Raw genomic sequence first — 21,329 nt, 5'->3', positions numbered from 1 at the left:
TTATTTTGTATAATATTTCCTTTAATATATACATTTTAGGAACACAGCGAACAAGGGATAATGGACAATTTATAACTCAGATCATCATGACAAATGTAATTGATTTCATTCAAATTCCTTTTACCCTATGTCACTACATCAAAAATACATGGTGCATAATATTACTGCAATATGTAGACATCTGCTTGTTTGACACAAGTTGTATGCATTGTAGAGTTTATATTGTTCTCTACATGCACTTGGCCTTAACCTTTATAATTGGACAAAATGAAGACCTCCTTTCCAAAGACCTCCGCCGTAAAATCACAGCCTCAGTAAGGTGTAAAAAATATTCTATCTGACACTATAATTAGCTTGAAACATTATCACAAGCATAAATATCAGATGGAAACCCAGCTACTAACAAAATATTCACAATCTGTTTATCTTTAATTTTACAAATTTAAACAAGAAAATGTTCTGACCAGGTGTTTGCAGGCTGTCTTTATCATAGAACACACAGAGTTTCTAAGATATACCCACATATCTTTTTATTCATACTAGCCTATAGGCTGCCTTAAGAGGAAAATGTTTCTCTCTACATAACTTGACAAGTGATAAGAGCTGTTCCAGAATTAATTGCAGGAGGGGGCATGGGTTCCCTTTAAAAGACCCCAACAACCCATAATATAACTCATCATTTTACTTATAATTCTTACACAATTCTAAGGAAAATGCCACCACCCATAATTAATTTGAGTGTCTCCCATCCCTCCACCACAACAGCCATTGTAGCTGTAATCATTTTAAAATTTTAGTAGAACATATAGAAAGTAAAATAAGATATATATATTTGAGATACTTACAAGGTATGCAGTTCTTTTAATCCAAAGAAAGTAGCATCATTCATTGTAGATATTGTATTTTTTCTAAGTTTCAGCATTTGTAGATGAATTAAATTCTGAAAAGACATTCCATCTAACCTTGACAGTCTGTTCTTAGTTATTTCCCTGGAATCAAACAGTTTTTTGCTATTAATAATTACATACATTTACATTAGTTATATGGAATATTATGCCAATGAAAGATTTAAACAACAATGGCAAATTCCAAAACCTACCAACTACTGTTTGCAATTTCAAACAAATCTATGGCTTGCATGAACTATCTCTTAATTTTTTACATTATATAACCATGCAATGTTTAATATGGACATTTTATTTAGAAAAAAAAGACACATTATTATTTCAGCACTGAGCAGGGAAACTGTGAAGATGAAACAATAATCAAACTAACTACTATAATATTTCATATTGACATTTCTCATATTGTGTTTATTTCCTCTAAAGTGCCAAAAAATATGTACCTGATTATCTCAGATTTCATCTCATAAATTTTACAGACAAAATCAGTTGATGCTAATGTTCCACTTTTTATTTTCCATAGAAAAAGACAATGTGTGCATGGTCACAAAAAATAAATAGCAAACTATTAAATAAATTCTGATAGAGAAAAGTCCCCATTAATTACATAACGACTACAAACAATGGTTGTTACATCATGATATTAATTAGTCTCAACCTTTCCTAGGAAATGCATCATTGAAAAAATATACATTAACCATAACACGGTAGTTTAAAACAATTATTTGCAAATAAAGTCTGGCTGTAAACAGTGATGCATCACTACCAACTATAAAGCAGAAATGGTGAAATTGACAGGATTTCCCCCTGAAACACTTAACAACAATTTCCATTATATTTAATGTTCCCATAAACGTAGACAAAAACCATTAATAACAGGGTGCTTATCACAATCCTAGAATATACATTTACCCCCTCAAAGTAGTCCTCCATGTAGACAATGTTTGGATCTATCATCAAATGTACAAATTAATTCCTACTTGTTTACTAAAAACGACCCAGCATCTAGAAATTGATATAGTTAAGTCAAGTTCTAAAAGAGTATTGCTATATTTCAGTAACTGTTACAAGTCTGCAAGTAGCCATTAGCTGTAATATTTTTTAATAAACTGCTTCGCTGAGCGCAGCTAGATACGCCCGCAGAGGTCCAACCCTGAACAGTTGGGGCAAAAATGGACACAATATTCAAGCTTGATTCAGGTCTGAATTTGGATTGTAATTAAATATTTGACATATTATAGGTGTCTGAATAAATGTATTCAAAGAACTTGAAATTGGTTATATGAATTGAATTTATGTTCAATTAAAGATTTCTTGCTGTTGTGCAATACTTAGTAAATCTGTTGTCAGACTATAAACAAATAAAGTATAATTAATTCTCAATGTCATATTAGAAATTTATGAAAATAAAAAGGGAGCTTACATCAATAGATATAAACAATTCACCAAAGTTTCATGAGAATTGGTGACAGCATTTTTGAGTTATTGTCAGAAAACTGGAAAATCACCCCTTTTTAATGAATAAAACCCCATAACTCAGAAATGTAAAATGTAAAATTTATAAAATTCTAAAGGGAGCTTACATCAATACATACAAACAATTCACCAAAGTTTCATAAGAATTGCTGAAAGCATTTGTGAGTTTTTGTCTGATAACTGGAAAGTCCCCCCTTTTTTTATGAATAAAACCCCGTAACTCGGAAAAGTAAAATCTAAAATTTATAAAAATCAAAAGGGAGCTCATGTCAATAGATATAAACAATTCACCACAATTTCTTGCAAGTTGGTGAAAGCATTCTTGACTTATTGTCCGAAAACTGGAAAATCCCCCTTTTTTTAATGAATAAAACCCCATAACTCGGAAACGTAAAATCTAAATTTTATAAAAAACGAAAGGGAGCTCACGTCAATAGATATAAACAATTCACCAAAGTTTTATGCAAATTGGTTTAAGCAATTTTGAGTTAATGTCCGACATGTTGACGACGGACAGACGGACGGACAGACGGACAGACGGACGGACGGACAGACGGACAACGGTATACCATAATACGTCCCGTAAACGGGCGTATAAAAAGGTGAATGAACAAATTAACTATCAAATCTTTAATATGTCAATGTTTTTATCTTTAGTAATCTTAACTGTACCATAGTGTAGCAATCTAAATATAATTAAAATAATAGGAACAAAATGCTAGATAAAACAGCTATCACTTACAGAGTTTTCAGCTGTGTTAATTTGTCAAATAATTTTTTAGGTATTCTGTCTATTCTGTTCTTGTTCATCTTCAGAACTTCTATAGATGTCAAGTTGTCAAGGCAACCAGATTCTAGAGTTTCTAATCTATTATTGTTCAGGTTTCTGAAAACAGAAATTTGATATAAAATAGTAACTTAAGATGATAAAGAAACATATATATACCAAGGCAAACACCACTAAATGTCCAGTGCACTGCAACACCTGCTTTCAAGTAATAAAATAATAAATGTTATATACTATTCCTCTGTTATGTACAAATATTTGGGAGCCATATCTTTAAAGTTTAGGACTGAACATGTAATTCTGAAATATAACTAATTAGGGCTGTTCCATAAAAACATGCATGGGACCCAGGTAAGGCACTATTAAATCTCAAATATGGGTGGGTGCAAGTACAGTGAAAATGTAAGTGAAATTTCTAAAATTTGTCTCTACAGGTGGTTATCTGATTCTGAAAGTGCTGTTACTGGGTACCTGAATGTTTTTATGAAATATCCCTCATTTAAAATGTATCATTTCTTTTCCTTTGTAGACTACAGAAAATAACTTGCATCAACTACATTTGTATCTGTATTTTGTCATCTATCTCTTTTTGTCAACTTTCTCTGGTATTTACGATTGCATACTTTACAAAAATTATATCTTTGACATCTGATTACTTAATATGCTGATTTGGGTGTAAGGAAATTGGACCTTTATTATGCATGACTTGCAATTCTCTACTTCATCAATGAGCATTGCTACTTAAAATTTACTTACATATAATTAGTTATAATATAAAAACAATGACTTGCACAATCAAGCAACTTCAGCAAAGACTTATCCATTTAAACTAACAAGTCCCTAATCAAAGTCAACTGCTGACAAATAATGATAGCTTTTACATATTGTCCTAATGACCTAGACACCTTTTAAATTGCATATTGTATTGTTAAGAGACTTTAATTCTATTGAGAAAAAGATAATTCCTAAACTTCTATCAATGCACATCTAAATTTAAAGGTTTTTTTTATACTTGTTTAACAAAAACTTGTAGCTGAACTTTTCAGATTAGAATCTTATATGTTCTGATAAGAATCTTGAACATTAAAATAATACATTTAAATTCTTAAATGTTTCCATTCTAACATAGCTTCCCCTGTTAACAAACAAAGGTCTGTTGATCATGCAAGTACAACTTGAGAAGATGGTTGGGGTATTGAAAACACATTCTGTAATGGCTTTCTGTCAGGTACTTAGCTAGCCTTGTGTCTAAACCCTGAAACTAATACTGCTATGTATATCTCTCTTGCTTACTCAGGCAAATGAAAAATGTTTCTTCAAGTTGATAGGAGGGATCAAATTTCTAAATCCGAGCTACAATTATAAATTTTAAGACCATGCACAGCTTCTATTCTTTCTATGATAGTATTAGGATTTAAAACAGAAATAAAATACAAATGAATTGTAGGTAGATTGAACATGACCAATAGTAACTGGAATACAGGATTTACCTCTTAATAATGGACAGGTGTTCAACAGGTACACTGACCTCTTTTTCAATCCTACGTACTTTGATTTAAACACAGGTGTGAGGTTAAAGTAAAACAATAAGTAATGACTTTAAATCTTAAAACTCAATTTCTGGTTATATCCTGCTTATGTTGTCCCAAGACCAAACTTTTCTTCAATTCATAATTTTCATTCCAAACTTTTATATAAATGTCTACTCTCTGATTTCCAAAAAATATTGCAAATACTGCATATTTTATAATTTTAAATTCAATCTTTGTTGACGATTTGTGAACCACATTGACATGAACAAAGAATATATCTATGGATTGTAATTGCTTAATGAGGTAAAAATATTATGACATGTGTGCTACATGTGTATATACTCTCAAAGATGTCTCACTTCCTTTGATGCACCATCTGTACACAGTTTTACTGCCGAAAATCTTATTTCTGTTTTTCTGTTTCCAAAAAGTTCTTTTACTTCAACCTAATGATTTCATATTTTACTTTTTAGTACAGAAAGTACAATGGAAAAGTCATTGTTCTGAAATCCAATAAAGTTAACTGGATAGGTAATCAATATTATTATAAACATTTTTTTTTAATATAAAGATATTTGACATGTATATTACTTTAATATAAAGTACAAGTCATTTCTTTTTACAACCAAGGGATGAACAATGGCAAAAATAATGGATTTTTACAATAAAATTGATTGTGCCAGTCCATTATTGAAAGTTGAACTACATTTTTACACAACTAAGAACCTATATATATTTCTTACTGATGTAATGGACAGAGTCAAGCTTTTGTCCTAATTTGCATCATACAACACAATATAACAGATAGCAACTCATAAATTTGTCCTCCAGACATTAAGGCTGTATTTGACCAGCATCTAATTGATATTTATGACCAAAGAATGTGTAATAATTTGACAAATATAAATCTCTACTGTCAATTTCCATTGTACATGTCCAATCTTTCACAGTTTTAAGTTCCACTTAACCATGGTAAACAACCTTAATTTTATTCAAATGAATGGGTTCCCTATTGGATTGCAAGTTTTAGCATGGCTCCTTTCATTGCTAGCAGTTTAATAAGAAGGTGAATGGAATGTATTACTTTTACCAACTGATCTTTACCGATTTATTAGATAAATAAACAATATGGAGCATGCAACTAGATTTTTACACAGACAAGAAAATCTCTGTAGCCTAAAAGTCTAGAGTGAAAATGCAATATAACCTTTCAATTCCTATAATGTCATTGTTTTTAGCTGTTGGAACAAACTGAATGCTCTTGTTAATTTTTACAGACAATAAAAAACAACTGAAATCCACCCAAAAGGGCAAAAGCAGGCTCCACCAGCCTGAAATAGTCTCCACAAACATATCATCTACTATCAAATTTATCATCTCACCTGTCACTTTATAAACAATTTTTAACAAATTCCAAAATTACATAACACCTCTTATATTATTTGATAAACTGGTGTGGTAATAAAATTTGATGAAGTATTGGATAGTGATGATAGACATGGCATGTGATTCAATTTGGTCTAATAATTCTGGGCTATGCATTTTTAATTTATGGACAAAATAATTCAAAAGAAATGAGAGAAAAATTGTTATGAATTTGAAAGTTTTATACCAAATGGAACAGAATTTCTCATGTATGGTCCATTGTTTGACCTGAATTCAATTAAAAATAAATAATTTTACTATTTACAGCACATATGGCCCCAGAACACAGTTATTTCGTAGTGCATTTCTTTAAGACAATAAGGTCACATTAAAAAAAATCGCACCTGCTCGATCTCAGAAAGATATTTACAGTGTAGTGTACTACTATTGGGACAAATAATATCAAAATCATAGAAAAGTCTACCAGCTCTAACTCAAAATATTGACAATTCTATGTTAAGGGGGTCTAAAATTCAGTTTGACAGCTTCGAACATACTAGTTTTTGACCTTTTTTAACTGGACCAAATCACTACTTAACATAAAGATTCAGCACCCAATTTTTTTAACATGTAATTTCATCCCCTTACTTAATATTTCCTGCATAAAATATAAAGAATTAAATTTTGAAAGTGTATGAAAAAAATTTGCAAGTTATACACTGTCCACACTATGGACTATATTTGTAGACAACGAAAATCTAAGCCCAATAACTGTGTCCTCGACCATATGACATTGAACTTGTCTTTTAAATGAGATCAATGATTTTTTTCATTAATAGAATCATCTAGGCAAAACTCTTTAGACAACCATAGCTGACAACTACTTTATTTATAACTTACATTTTGTGAATGACATTATTGACAGGAAATACACCAGGAGAAATATCAGTAATGTAATTGTTGTTCATTTCTATTGCCTTTAGCTGTGGCATATGCAAGCAGAATTCCTGGGCAATAAATGTTATTCGATTATGATTCCTGAAAAAAAAATAAAAAGAACTATTAGTTTCATTATGTTCCCTAATGTCAACTTCTATTTTTTTCTGTTGTTTTAATTTCTTTTCTCATATAAACAAGATTCAATTTGTTCCTAGTTAAAAAAAAATATTATCGACCCTCTTATATCAGTTATCTACCCTCTTATAACAAAAATGTCATCTTTTTTAACATCTTCTATGCGGGATATGTCTAGTTCAATTCACAGCATTTTATCAATATAAAATTTAATCAAAACTGTACATGGTGGTAGTTTTCACAAGTTTTGGAGATAAACCTAAACATATTTGATACTGTTATCTCAAATTTGTCACCTTTATTTCAATCATTTGACTGTCGATTATTTGAATCTTACAAACTATCAGCTTTGAATTACCTGTTGCAAATAAATTCTTTAACAATTATAGAGAGTACAAGCCAACATGGAGAGATATTGTTGTGATGCATGTACATGCATTTAATCTATTAATATGGCATTTCATTCATGAAGAGTTTTGAAAGGCAATGTAAATAAAAATTATTACTTAAAAAAGCCAAAGATCCTGTCCTAGCTGGAAATAAATTCTACCCTTGCACATGCTATAATAAATTAAAAATGTAAAATAAAGTTTTTATTCAACTGATGTAATCCTAAATTACGATGGACGATAATAATTCCAATAACCATACTTTATTGGAGTACAAAAAACATTTGGAACCAAGTCCACCTTTGAGATCTTTATACATCAAATGCATCTATGAAGACTATGATTAATAAATTATACACAAAATACAAATTTCACAATTGTCAGAAAAGAAGGTTATTAATAGGAGAGCAATATTTAGTTTCCCACAGGACATTTTTGGGTAGCTAAGCTCTCCCAACATACCCTGACTACCATTTGAGTAATTGCCTAATACTTGAAGGGGTATAGCGTGACCCTACCAATAGTATAACATATTAATCTTGTCACATTTTTTATTGGACCTGATCCATTTTGCAGGTAGAGTTGTGATAAAGCAGATCTTTCTAGATAAATCTACCCTTATAACGCTTGCATAGGTTGGAGAGGTCATCAATATTCAAACATCGTCCATGAAACAGTGACAACAAAAGATTTGTTGAAATTTACAAGACACTTCAAACTGTGTCAAGTTTCTTCTATAAAAAATTTAAATATCTCCTAAAAATTATGACAATCTTTCGACTAGATTTTATTGGACATGCAAAATAAAATGTTTCAAAGAAAGTTTTTATTAAAAATGAATTTAGATTTATTACTTGGCTGCAGTTCATTGAAAAATAACATCTATGATTTATTACATCAAAGAATTTTCTAATATCCATCTTGAAATGAATCAGTGTTAACATACTATAAATATGACTGACTTTGAAATAAGTATATAATTCATACATACATGTATCAACATATCTGGGGGGGGTTCTTACCATATTTAAAATAAATGTGGATAGTGTCCACATGTGTCCACAGATGATGCCCTCGCTTGCATATCATATAGTTATAAAGGGACATAACTGAAGAACAGTAAAAGTGACGCTTCCCAAATTTGAACTTGATCTGAGTTTTGTGGTAATAAGCATTGTGTGTAAGTCTCATAACATTTGGTTGAGGCTAACTTAAGTAGAGAACAGAAACTAAATATTCAGCAATTTTTCTATTTGTAAACATGCATAACTCTAGAACAGTTGTGTATAAGTTTTATAACATTTGGTTGAGACAAACTAAAGTTAGAGAACGGAAACTAAAAATTCAGCAATTTTTATGTTTATAAAGGGACATAACTTAAGAATGGTGTAAGTGTCGCCACCAAATTTCGTACTAAATCTGTATTATGTAGTCATAAGCATTGTGTATAAGTTTCATAACATTTGGTTGAGGCAAACTTAAGTTAGAGAACGGAAACTAAAAATTTTGCAATTTTTCCATTTATAAAGGGGCATAACTCTAGAACGGTTAAAGTGATGCCACCAAAATTCAAACTTGATCTGTGTTTTGTGGTAATAAGCATTATGTATAAGTTTCATAACATTTGGTTGAGGCAAACTCAAGTTAGAGAACGGAAACCAATTTTAGGACGTACGTTCGTATGTACATACATACGTACAGACGGACAAGGGTAAAACTTAATGCCCCCACCACTACGGCAGGAGCATAAAAACAATGTACAAAGTAATGATAGAATTAAAACCAGATAGTGATATATATTTAAGAAAGCAGCCTTATAGAAAATCTCCTTTTCATTGACAGACAGAATGCATTTTCAGTGATTTTTTCTAAGAAAGAAAACATATATCTACTGATGAGAGGAATAACTAGTTTTGAAGCAATTATCTGCTCATGGCCACCATTACTGACTAAATGAACAAGAGTACTTACGCTTCTATGGATGAGAGAGATATCAGTCCTATCAACTTTGGAAATTCTGTCAGTTTATTGTGGTTTAATTTGCTGAAGATAGAAATAAATGACTGAGAACATAGTTAAAATAAACTGTTAACACAGAGATATGTCTCGCCTATTTGTTATTTTGATAATGCAAATGTTGAAATTAAAATAGCAATACTTTAACATGTAAATATGCAAATATTCAAAGTCAATGAACCATGACTGAAGGTACAGGGCTAAACAATCTCCATGGAAATGAGATGTACCAATGCTAATACAACTGCATACCAAATACCATCGACTTTTCATAAGTCGTTCCATTTAAACAAACCTAAACACAAACATTAACTTGTAAACTATGTAAATATATAATCTCCATGGAAATGAAAGTTGCAAAGACCAATACATTTGCATAACAAATATCATTGACTAAACATTAGTGGTTCATCTTAAACTGACCTAATCAAACTAATACATGTAAACTAAGCAAAATTTTTAAAGTCAATAGACCATGACTGAGGGGTAAGGACCAAATATTCTCCAATGAAATGAGATGTGCTAATGCTTATACAACTGTATACCAATTATCATTGACCTACCACTAATGGTTCCCCGTAAATTGACCTAATCACAAACTAATACCTGAAAACTAAGCAAAAGTTTCAAAGTCAATTGACCATGACTGAGGGGGCGGGGCCAAATAATCTCCATGGAAATGAGATATGCCAATGCTTATACAACTGAATACCAAATATAATTGACCTACCACAAGCAGTTCCCCATAAACTGACCTAATCACAAACTAATACATGTAAACTAAGCAAAGTTTAAAAGTCAATAGACCATGACTGAGGGGGCAGGGCCAAATAATCTCCATGTTAATGAGATGTGCCAATGGTAATACAACTGCATACCAAATATCGTTGAACTACCACTAGTGGTTCACCATAAATTAGACCTAACCACAAACTAATACATCGTTGACGCCCCCGCCAAAGCCACCGACGCCAGAACAGCATACCTATGTCTCGCTTTTTGACTCCGTCAAGGCGAAACAAAAATTAAACATTTGCAGACTAGATGGGTGAAGGTCCATATTTACACAGAAAACCCATGAAAAATAAAAGAGGATGTATATAATGCCATTCAAAACTGAAGACTTTCTAAAAGGTTTTATCTGAGTCAAGTCACTGGTTTATTTCAAAATACAAAGTGTGGTCAGGCAGGTGGACAAAGTTTATTAAGGTAAATAGTAAAACAAACTATAGTCTGCTGATGTTCCCCGCTTACAGGGCGGCATATGCATTCTTTCTTGCAAACTGATTACAACCTCTTCCCCCCCACCCCCCAATTAAAAAAAAATACTTCATTAAAATTTACTTTATAATGACAGATTTTAACACGAAGTATGTCAAACTTTTGTTATTCCTGATAATTTGCAAAGTTTGTCACCTTCAAATCAACCATAATTCTACATACATGTAAGTCTATTTAAAAAAAAACTTAGCCCAATGGATCAGTATGGTATATATATACTTACAACTGTTGTAAACCAGAAAGGTGTTCCAGGACTGAACCATTTAGAAATTTGATTTCATTATTACTGACATCCCTGAAAAAGACAAAAATTCATACACAAAATTCTTTCAAGAAATTTTTTGTTTTCACATATTATTTTACTGTGTTCTCCAACAGCCCTTTTTTTTTATCAGGAATCTTCTTCCTTGATTCAGGAATAATTTTTTCTATATTGAATTACACTCTTAAGTACAATATTGACAGTTGCTACTGATGTTTGGGGTAATCAGAAAATTGAAATGCTCCAACATTCTAGCAATACAGCTTCAACTAGCTATAGTGGTACAGAAACACAGCTCATCTATTAAAATCATAGCCCAACTCCTTCTGCATTCATCATAACATATGACCAAACAAACAAACATTCCATGACCTTCCAAAAAATTAATGTAACACTCTCTGTAATCATGGCGATCATTGCTAAATAACCAAATATAATAGGTAAAGAAAAAATAAAAGAATGCATGTGTTGTCCTGCTAAGCATGCACCTACTCCCAATTCAAAGTATAGAAAACAGGAAATAGTTTTCCAACAGATCTGAAAGGCACTCACAACTAATTACTGTTAAGCTGCTAAACAAATGTGATGTCATTCTGTTGAGTAGTTTGAGAAAAGTGTGACTAAAAATTTTTTTTGATGAATGAATGGATGGACAAACAAACAGACAGACATTTGGACAGACAAAAAAGGTGATTGCAGTATAGCCCCTTATAAAATTGGGGTATAGTTTAATTTATATACTTTATGAATTCGTCATACATATTTTTCTCAAGAACCTTAATTTCAGCTTTAAAAGTGTTTCCCCGTCAGGGGTTCATTTAATTGTACTCTATCTTGTAAAGTATTCTTTATAGTTTCTCTACAAAGTGTTAAAATATACTTCTATACATCTAATTAAAGGAAACTGATACACTTTGTAAAGGATACTCAATTTGTATTTTATTTTCTTGAATGTTTCCAACAGTATTGGGTTAATTCATTTCTGCATTTGAATGGGATCTTATTTCCAATAAAAAATGTACTGAATCACAAATCATGACTTTTTAAACTAAATTTACATAAATAGACATTGTCATGAAAACTGGCCACTAAAAATGGTTGCTTCAAAGAATTCAATCTGCTTCTTTTTAAAAACTTGATCTGAAATTAACAATCAAGCCCTATCAAATTAATCGTAAATCTTCTACAAAATTTATTCCTGACAAATACAAACCCTACAATTTGGAACTGATCATGTATTCATGTACATTTGGCCATAACTAAAATCAAACAATATAAAAACAACTTCAAAAGTCATTTCATCATAAATCGTGTTTAACTATCACCTACGTCAATTTGATCTCTTGCAGATGCTGTCTGAGAACAGTGATGTCCCCTTTATGTAAGATACACGTAATTCTGACCGTACCCTATAAGTTAATACACTTTTTGTACTTGTAATGACATTTTTGTTACTTTTGGATACACAGACTTGTAATTTAATAAAGGTCTTAACAATGAATGAAACAAAACTTTAAGATTTTATATGTAACTATAGACGTAAAAAACCACCCTCCACTAAACAAAATCAGTGACCGTGAGATAATACTGTAACAAATAACTATTTGTAACCAGTTCAAAAAAATAACTGAAAAGTTGCATTTAAAATGAATACATTTTTAAAACAGGGTTTTCCTACACTATAACTAGGCCTTTTTTTTCTATTATTCTACTGTAAAAATTAAGTTTGTTGAGAAGCAAAGATTTAAAACCGTCAGCTGTACCCATATCTTCAATAAAAATGTATGAAAATGTCGTACAAATCTAAGGACTAAAGAAGAGCATTACCTTCACCCTTTGAAAATAACTTTTGTTATTAATTTCTTTTATCAAATAAAATTAACATTTCCCACAATTTTTTCCATAATACTATCTTGAAAGGCATATATTGGTCAAATTTAGTAAAACACCACTCTGGTGGAAATTACACATTTTATTACAATTTGATTTCTATAAGTTGTCATAACAATGAAAATCATTCATAACATCTTCAAAGGAATCCATCTAGAAATGAAAAGAAAAAAGTGGATTTTTAAATAAGGTTATTTTTCCATCATGAGTTTCTGATATCCTTGGTCACACTTTAAGAGACAGACTGACTACACAAGTTTCTTTCAGATTATCATTATAAAGTAATTTCTTTCTGTAAACTTATACATGTACAATGTAGCAAAAGAGTTAGGAATAAATAATAAGCCATATATATATGTATCTACTATAACGGTTATCTAATCCACACTGTATATTTGAATTTAATGGGAAATTGACAATATGTAGTTTGCAATCTCTAAAAATATGCATTTGTAGATCTGTTCAATTGTCAAAACTGAGCAATTGTTCCAATAACATTTATGGTAACTTGAAGTGGATATCATCTTCATTAAAGTATGTTCTACCTAAGGTGAGTTCATTCCTTTGGATCTTACCCTGGCCCCCTCATCTGTTTTCAGTTTACTGGCAGGGACTGAACCTATTCCCTCACCAGCATTAACTTAAAGGGTGTAATTATTGGGTTTTCTGAACAACATAAAAATTAGCTCCTCATCTTTGTCAGTTGTTAAAAAAGGGATTATTGACAACCATATTTCTATTCAAATTTTCAAATACCTGAATTCTAATAATAAAATTCTACCCATTTGACAACTAGGTACATGTATGAAAAATCATCTTTATATCTAAATGACAACAAAAAAAGGTAGAACAAATAAACTGGTGTATTACAGGGCATCATTATTTGTTATGAAGGACCTCTGGGACCATGTATTCCTCCAGACTCTAATTAAAAGATCTATGTAAGAAACATTTCCTTATGTAGTAGCTGTTTACTTGTATATATAATATGTATTAAAGTAAAGAATATATGTTTTTAAAAAGTTTCTACAAATAAAAACTGTGTATGAACAAATGTCCATACATGTATAAATATATATATAGATTTGTAAAAGAAACTGATTTTCAACCATCCTTTTGTCATACACTTGGAAATTGTTTCTTTTCACATGTCAGGACTAGCTAGTGATCCAATTAGCAAAAGAAAATATTGAGATGTCAGTTTGAGTGGTCATTTTAAGTAAATCTGATGATTGACAGATCTCCACACAATACCTATAATCCCCTCTTAACCTCCCAGCTTTCTACAATGACTAACCTTATTTAAAGCTTATTTCTTTTACACCCAAGGTGTGAAAGTTATTTAAAATACTCATGTAGCCTTACAGACTGGTATTGGATTCTCAAATTTTATTATAAAATGACCTTGGTCACCATACACGTACATGCTCATGAAATATTGGTACTCAATATGAACTGAAAATGATACATTTGTCCAATTACAAAGTGAAATAGCAAAAAGGAATAAGTATTCCTATATATATTATAACCCCAGAAATGTGGAACATAAGCATTCTACTGGTTCGGTAAACAAATACATCCAAAAAGCAATTAATTTTTCAACTAATTTTATCACTCAAGCAATTTTTTTTTATAAATAGACTTTACAATGTATGTTTATGTAAGTTGCCAGTTTTAAGATATCCCTATGGTGTTATAACCAATTCAAATATTCAAATTTACTGTTTAAATATTACTTTATACAAGATCATAAATATGTTTAGTAGGGGATTTGAATTCAAGTCTATACACAGGTGATCCTTACTTAAGAAATGACCAGGATACCTACGAACACCTGGTTAAGGAGTTTCTTGTCAAAGTAAATGTGTATTGTAAATTATTCACAAGCATGTCCATCATAATATAACAACGTTTTACAAAAATTTACACTGAAGTTTCAATATAATCATCCACTTTTCATAAAATTTCACATTAAACATTTTCTTAAATTTGTAAAATCTTCAATATGACAATATCTTCTTAGTCCAAAGCTAAAAAAGAATAGATTAATCGGGGTTTTAAACCCACTTAGTCAATTTCCCCCAAAAAATTGCTATTACAACTTTTTTTAGCAAGTACATGTACCTCCAAATTCAAAATTGAAAAAAATGCTTTATGAAACTAATTAAAACTATATAAAAAGTAAATTGTGCAAAATCTTCAAATAATAATTATATCTATAGATGCAACTTTAAACACCTGAATGAATAACATTTGTGTAAAAATTTTAATAAATCTATCAAAACTTGAGGGTCAAGTTTTTGACTGAAGCATAACGAATGAAACTTTTGTCAATGGTGCACTGAAGCATCTCCAATTTTTAAGCTAATTTAGTAATATAACTTCCATTAGATATTTCATTGTTCCCGAAGGTCAAAGGTTATCAGTTAGCTTTCTCAGAATAGCCAAGTTTTGTACCTTAATAAGGAGTATTTTACATTAAAATGTGTACTGTTTTCCATTAAATGGTAGATTAACATGCAATCTCTATTAAAATTCATACTACATGTATCTAAAGGAATGTTTGGAGCAAAAATTATTAATAGTCTATTCATGTAACTCATTTTAATCCAAATTCTGTTCATAGGACAAAGATTTTTACAACATATAAAAGAAGCATAATCTGTACAAAAAAAAATATGAAAAACAATCTCATTAGGTTACTTTATAGAATACTCTCTTACCCCCTCCCTCCCCACCCCTCAAACTATAAAAAAAATATGCAAATTTTCATAAGACTACTTCTCTAAAAGTGCATGTAACTAGCTAATAAAGAGAACAATATCTTTTTTTTATAAATCAGAATATAACTTGAATATAACTTCCAAACACCGCCAACATTTGGGGGAATAATACATTTACACTAATGTCACTAGATCATGTAGATCTCCTGAATTATCAATTTATACTAATATTGCCCCCTATTGTTGTACTTGACAAAACATCGTTTCCATGGCTGCTCCTACAAGCTTCTCATGAATGCGCTTAAAAATTAATTTGGGAAGAGAATTTGAAAGATTTATGTAAAAGCAATGATTTTAAATTTGCATTTTGTTTGGGCTTGGTGTATGTTATTTTACCGTGTTTTTTTTTTTTACAATACTGGCAAATACATTGTATACAATGAAATGTAGGATATTATTGTTAGCCATTGAAATAACATTAGATCATCATTTTTTCATCAAAATCAGTTTTATGGAATGTAAAATGTAATATACGAGAATTTAAGCAGTAGTGATTACATTAAAACCTGTTGAATTGCTTCAATTCCATTTTATTTTTGTTTTATGCTCTTTTATCAAATCAAGTAAACTGCATGCTTTCAAAAGAGAACAAAATGAATTTTATTGCCATTACATTGAAAACATCTATGAACTGCTCAATGCAGTTTGGCCGTTTATTTTTACAGTAAGGAATTTATTCTTTCAGCTGTTTCTTTCAGGTGTTCATGTCTACTTTTAGATATATTTTTTTTACAAATGTTAAGATATCAATGGTTTTACTTCAGTGAAATTCAAACTGGAATTTAAATACAAAGAGCAAATTGGCTGATTTTCATCTGCATTTACTTAGAAATATTTTCATTTTGAAAATACTCCAGAATCTAAAAAACTTATGCTTTTCCTTAAGCTAGGTCTTTTTTTTTCCTTAGAAAAGGGAAATAAAATTGTCATTAATCATTTAATCACTCAAAAACAGAAAAGATCAATTATTCATTTAAGGAAAAAGTGAGGATCTTTATGTTATGAAAAATTAATTTTTCTAATAAGTTACTAAGAATAACTGACCACTTAAAAGATGATTTCTAGCTAAGTCACTGTTTCTAAGTTTAGTACAATCTCATAAAATCAAATTCATTTGTACATGTCAACTTATTAATATTATCATACATAGCTGTATTATACCATGTCAAAAAATTTGCACTTTCTTCAAATAGCCTATTAATATGATCAATATCAATTATATCTTACATAATCAGAACATTTAAAGTTATAATAGAAACTTCTTTTTCTGTTGAGACAGACTGATAATCTATGACACTTTCACACAAAGTATTCAATCATTTAAAGCATTATAGCATTGTAAATGTTTTCATATGTACACCTCCTTTCATATTATTTAATTTCAGAATAAGATTGAGCAAAATGGATTGTTCCTGGGTTGCCATAAATCATTGTCCTTGAATTCGAAGTCTTCCATGGAATGTTTGTATGACAGATATACCTTTTAATAGACCTAATATCTGACAGAATTTACTAAGTTTTGATATAGCCTCTTTTAGAGACTTACATCAGTGTTCCAGATAATCTTATTACTGTAGTTATTTGAAAGTGAAAATTTGGAATTTGAAAAATATTCATTCTGTACATGTAAAAGTATTACATGTATTTCTTAAACATCTAAATCATCTATGGCTCATCACATACATGTATGGCAAGCTTTATAATGACCAGAGTTCAGACAAGTTGTCACTGATTCAAATGGTAACCATCATTAAAACACATTTCAAACTCTCTCAACATTCTTAATAAAAGCAGTATTTTTGTTGAAGAGTTCTGTGTTCATCCTCTCTCAGATTGTAAAGGGATAGTTTGAAATTACAAAACTAGATTAACCCAAAATATATGTAGGGATCTCCATGGATGAAAAATTAACCATGGAGGAACTTTCACCAGGACAAAACCATGAGTGTTGTGATAGAAATTATTTCATTACACCATTTCATTTTAAGGAATAGTAGTAAATAGACTGAAGATGGTGGTGGCTAGCAATACAAAAAAAAATTTTGAATACATGCAGTTTATATATTAAATAATGATGGGATCATCTGACGATGGTTGAAGATAATTTAACAATGGCAGAAGATAATTTAATGATGGTTGTGGACATCATAAAACAGGTCATGGAGAACCCTGTATATGTACCAGCAAGGTCACAGGATTTGGTTGGGAATCTTGTCAATAGTTATGGTGATCTTTCTGTTTTTCTGTTGATGTCAGCTGCATTGAATGACAAGACAAAATAAACTTGTTCTGCTTTAAACTGAAGCAAAGATTGATATCTTTCAAAAAAATTTAAGTACATGGATAAGTCATTCTATATATATAATAATATAAATAAGCATGTAAATGAACATGTACATTATAAGCAAAGTTTTCTTACAGATTGATCTTAGCTTGCAATGCAGATTGGTAGATTCTGAGAATTTAAACAAATATGTACCTTTCCTGGCAACTGATCTTAAAAATGTACTTCTCTTTTGGAATTTTACTTGTTACAGAAAAGAACATTCCTCAGAGCAAAAAGATAAACAATCAAGCCATGACAATGACCTTCTGAGGGTACAAAAATGTACATGAATGTAAACTTACAGAAGGGTTAAGTTCTTCAGTCCTCTAAAATCTTCACTTCTCAATTCTGATATGGCATTATATTGTACTTCTCTGCAAAATAAAAGATATATATCAAACCTGTAAAACCTTACAAAACAAAACTTACTTCCAATAAATTTTGTACATGTACTGTACTATTGATAAATTTCAAAATATATTAAACTTTGTATCAAATGTACAAAAATGGATATAAATAAATTTTTGCTCCTGGATATTGGTTAAAAAAAATATTGCAACATATGCAACTTAGACCATTTCTGGAAGGCTACATTTGTATTTATCAATGCGATTAAATATGAAATGTGTGCAATTCCTGAGAAATATTGAAAAATTAAAATTTCAAAATATAATGTACATGTTTTTCAGTATATATGTAATGCAGTTAGCTTTTAAACCTTGCCTGTGAATGTTTTCTATGACTGGTAAATTATTTCTAACTGCTTTGAACCATGGTTATTTAAGCATACTTTATATTATTCGTAATGTACAAATGTATTATAAACAGGGTATATAAAATATAGTTACAAATGTATAAAACACACATTTTTTGTCAAATACAAATATATAAAAGGGTATCAAATATAAACATCAACTATATGGAAATCTATGGGAAGCTCCAAATTATTTTATAAAAATTAGAAAATCTCTCCACTTTGAACCAAAATATTCCGATATAATCTCCTTCCATAACTATTGCTTTACCACAAGTACACCAATGTACAGAGTTATTAAACCAGTAAATATTGACAAATTATTAGGAACAATTTGATAGTACATTTGTACTTGCCAAATAAAGGATGATTAAATAAATTGCCTGAAATTATTTTTTCGTTAGAGACTGATTTCATTTGAATGATGGTGTCAAGAGTTTTTAGATATAAATATTAAACTTATAAAGTGAATAAGAATAATTTAGAAGATAATGTCATATATGTTCTACAACACATTTCCCATTAGAAAAAAAATTCAAAAGGACATCAAACTAAGATTGTTTGAATTAACACCAGCCAATAAATTCTCACATGTTAGTATGTTTTTCGAAACAAATTGAGCCATGAAACATAAGCAGTGAAAGCGAGGATATGGAAAGGGTCAACTTAAATATAGGGACTGCATATATACTAGTTTTCTCTTTTAATAGGAAAAATAACTGCATTGTACTTGTACTTAGTTTAAATAATAGTGTTGACTCTTGCATTTAGTACAATAACTTGTTTAATTAAGTTCAAGTTCTGACAATGAAGAAATTGAAGACTGAATAAATATTAAAAAATATCGAAACATTTCCATGGACTAAAATGAATAAAGCTTTTGTTATTGTTAAAGTATTAAGGTCATCAGTATATGTATATCTTATCATAATAGATATATTTCTTGAGAAAAATTTAATTTCTTATTAGTTAAAAACAATGGTGTATCAAAAGTAAACTAATTTTTGTTTAATTTTTTCAGTATGATTTGAAAAATTATGTTATAAGAATAACTGTATTAACATCTTTATATTGCTTGTATGTCACTAGTTTCCCATGCTGTCAATGTTTTATTTGTCCATTTAAGGTTAACAATAATAGGTAAACAAGTAAATACTGAAATGTATGCATTTATATTGAATTACAATTAAACAGAATTTCACCAATAAATTCAAAGAAGGATATTACTTTGAAGGTCTATGGTAAATATTGGGGTATTCAAATTGTGTACACAACACCAAGTCTATTCATATGAACCAAGGCCAATAACCTATCTACAAAATGTATAAACGAAATTCAACCCTTTTTTGCTTCTATTACATTTTTGTCTTAATGATCAGAACATATATACGAATTTTCTAGAACTTCAATCATCACCCTAAAATATTCAAATATGGCCTTTTTATATCAGATAAGTTAATGTTTCAACGAGGTAAACTTTTGGAAAAGGGGGGATATACTTTATTACTTACAATCGTGTAACCCAGATCGGCAGATCCTTTGGAACAGCGATTAAACCTTGCCGAGAACAATCAACAAAATTTCCAAGACATGAGCACTGTGATGGACATCTCAAATTCTCTGCAAGCGTTCCAATTTCTGTAAATCCACCTAAATTTACTACGATACACAAATAAAATAAATACACAATCGCCATATTGGTTCAGGGCACGAAAGCCCAACACAAATGAACGTTGATCTGTGCGATCAACGCTAAGTATGGTCCACAGGATGAAAAATAGACATGTTTGTTTTGTTGTTTCTTGTTACATTATCACTGCAAATTATGTGCAACACATTAAAATAATCAGTTCACAACAAGGTACCCGCTTCTAGTTGTGTACTGGATATCACCTCCCACGTACGAGAGTCAAATGGTACCGAAATTGTGATTGGTTAATGGGTTCACGTGGTCCGTTTATTGACATACAAACTTTTCTACTGTGCAACATGAATTTCTGTAAAAAAAGAAGACAAAGTAATTTCCTTAGTGTCAGAATTTAATAAATATGTTGTCTTTACTGATGATACCAGAGTTCACACGTCTTCATTACCAAACATAACCAAATAATCAAACAGTTAACAAGTTATTCAATAATTAACACGTCTGGTACATTAATTAATGACAGGTACATATGTAAGTGACACGGTTAAATGAAGAACTTTCCTAGATGAATGTCAAGTAGAATTTTTTTAATTAAAGCATATCATAAACATTAATGAATTGTCTGTGTTTATTCAGATGGCTTTTGTGGCGAAAGGACTACCAATATAATCCTTGCTTGCCGCTGAGCGCTCTGGTCTTGGCTGCAGTAATGTAGAAAAACCATGACTGAATACCCTCTTCTCTATTTCAATATACAAGTAATTGGGGGCATGGACCCCCTGTTTACTTTTACTTTTTTTATTTCTTTTTTGATGTGGTAAATTTTTTGAATAGATGTTCTTTAATC

The 21,329-nt window shown here is 30.3% G+C and overlaps 1 protein-coding gene across 1 annotated transcript in view; it reads right to left on the bottom strand.

Annotated features, from left to right (window-relative positions):
- Positions 1-20,745, bottom strand: part of LOC127729885 (leucine-rich repeats and immunoglobulin-like domains protein 3) — a 50,975-nt gene extending 30,230 nt beyond the window's left edge. The window contains exons 1-7 of the mRNA XM_052237823.1: positions 20,349-20,745; positions 18,386-18,457; positions 11,046-11,117; positions 9,497-9,568; positions 6,963-7,100; positions 3,121-3,264; positions 846-989 (exon numbers count right to left, since the gene is read on the bottom strand). Coding sequence (XP_052093783.1) covers positions 846-989; positions 3,121-3,264; positions 6,963-7,100; positions 9,497-9,568; positions 11,046-11,117; positions 18,386-18,457; positions 20,349-20,533 — 827 coding nt within the window. The 5' untranslated portion in view covers positions 20,534-20,745. The remainder of the gene's footprint in view (positions 1-845; positions 990-3,120; positions 3,265-6,962; positions 7,101-9,496; positions 9,569-11,045; positions 11,118-18,385; positions 18,458-20,348) is intronic.
- Positions 20,746-21,329: the final 584 nt, after the last annotated feature.

The sequence above is a fragment of the Mytilus californianus genome, unplaced genomic scaffold, assembly GCF_021869535.1.
Source record: "Mytilus californianus isolate M0D057914Y unplaced genomic scaffold, xbMytCali1.0.p SCAF_1, whole genome shotgun sequence".
Taxonomy (NCBI): domain Eukaryota; kingdom Metazoa; phylum Mollusca; class Bivalvia; order Mytilida; family Mytilidae; genus Mytilus; species Mytilus californianus.
The sequence above is the reverse complement of the archived record's forward strand: the minus strand, read 5'-3'. Positions and strand labels throughout refer to the sequence as shown.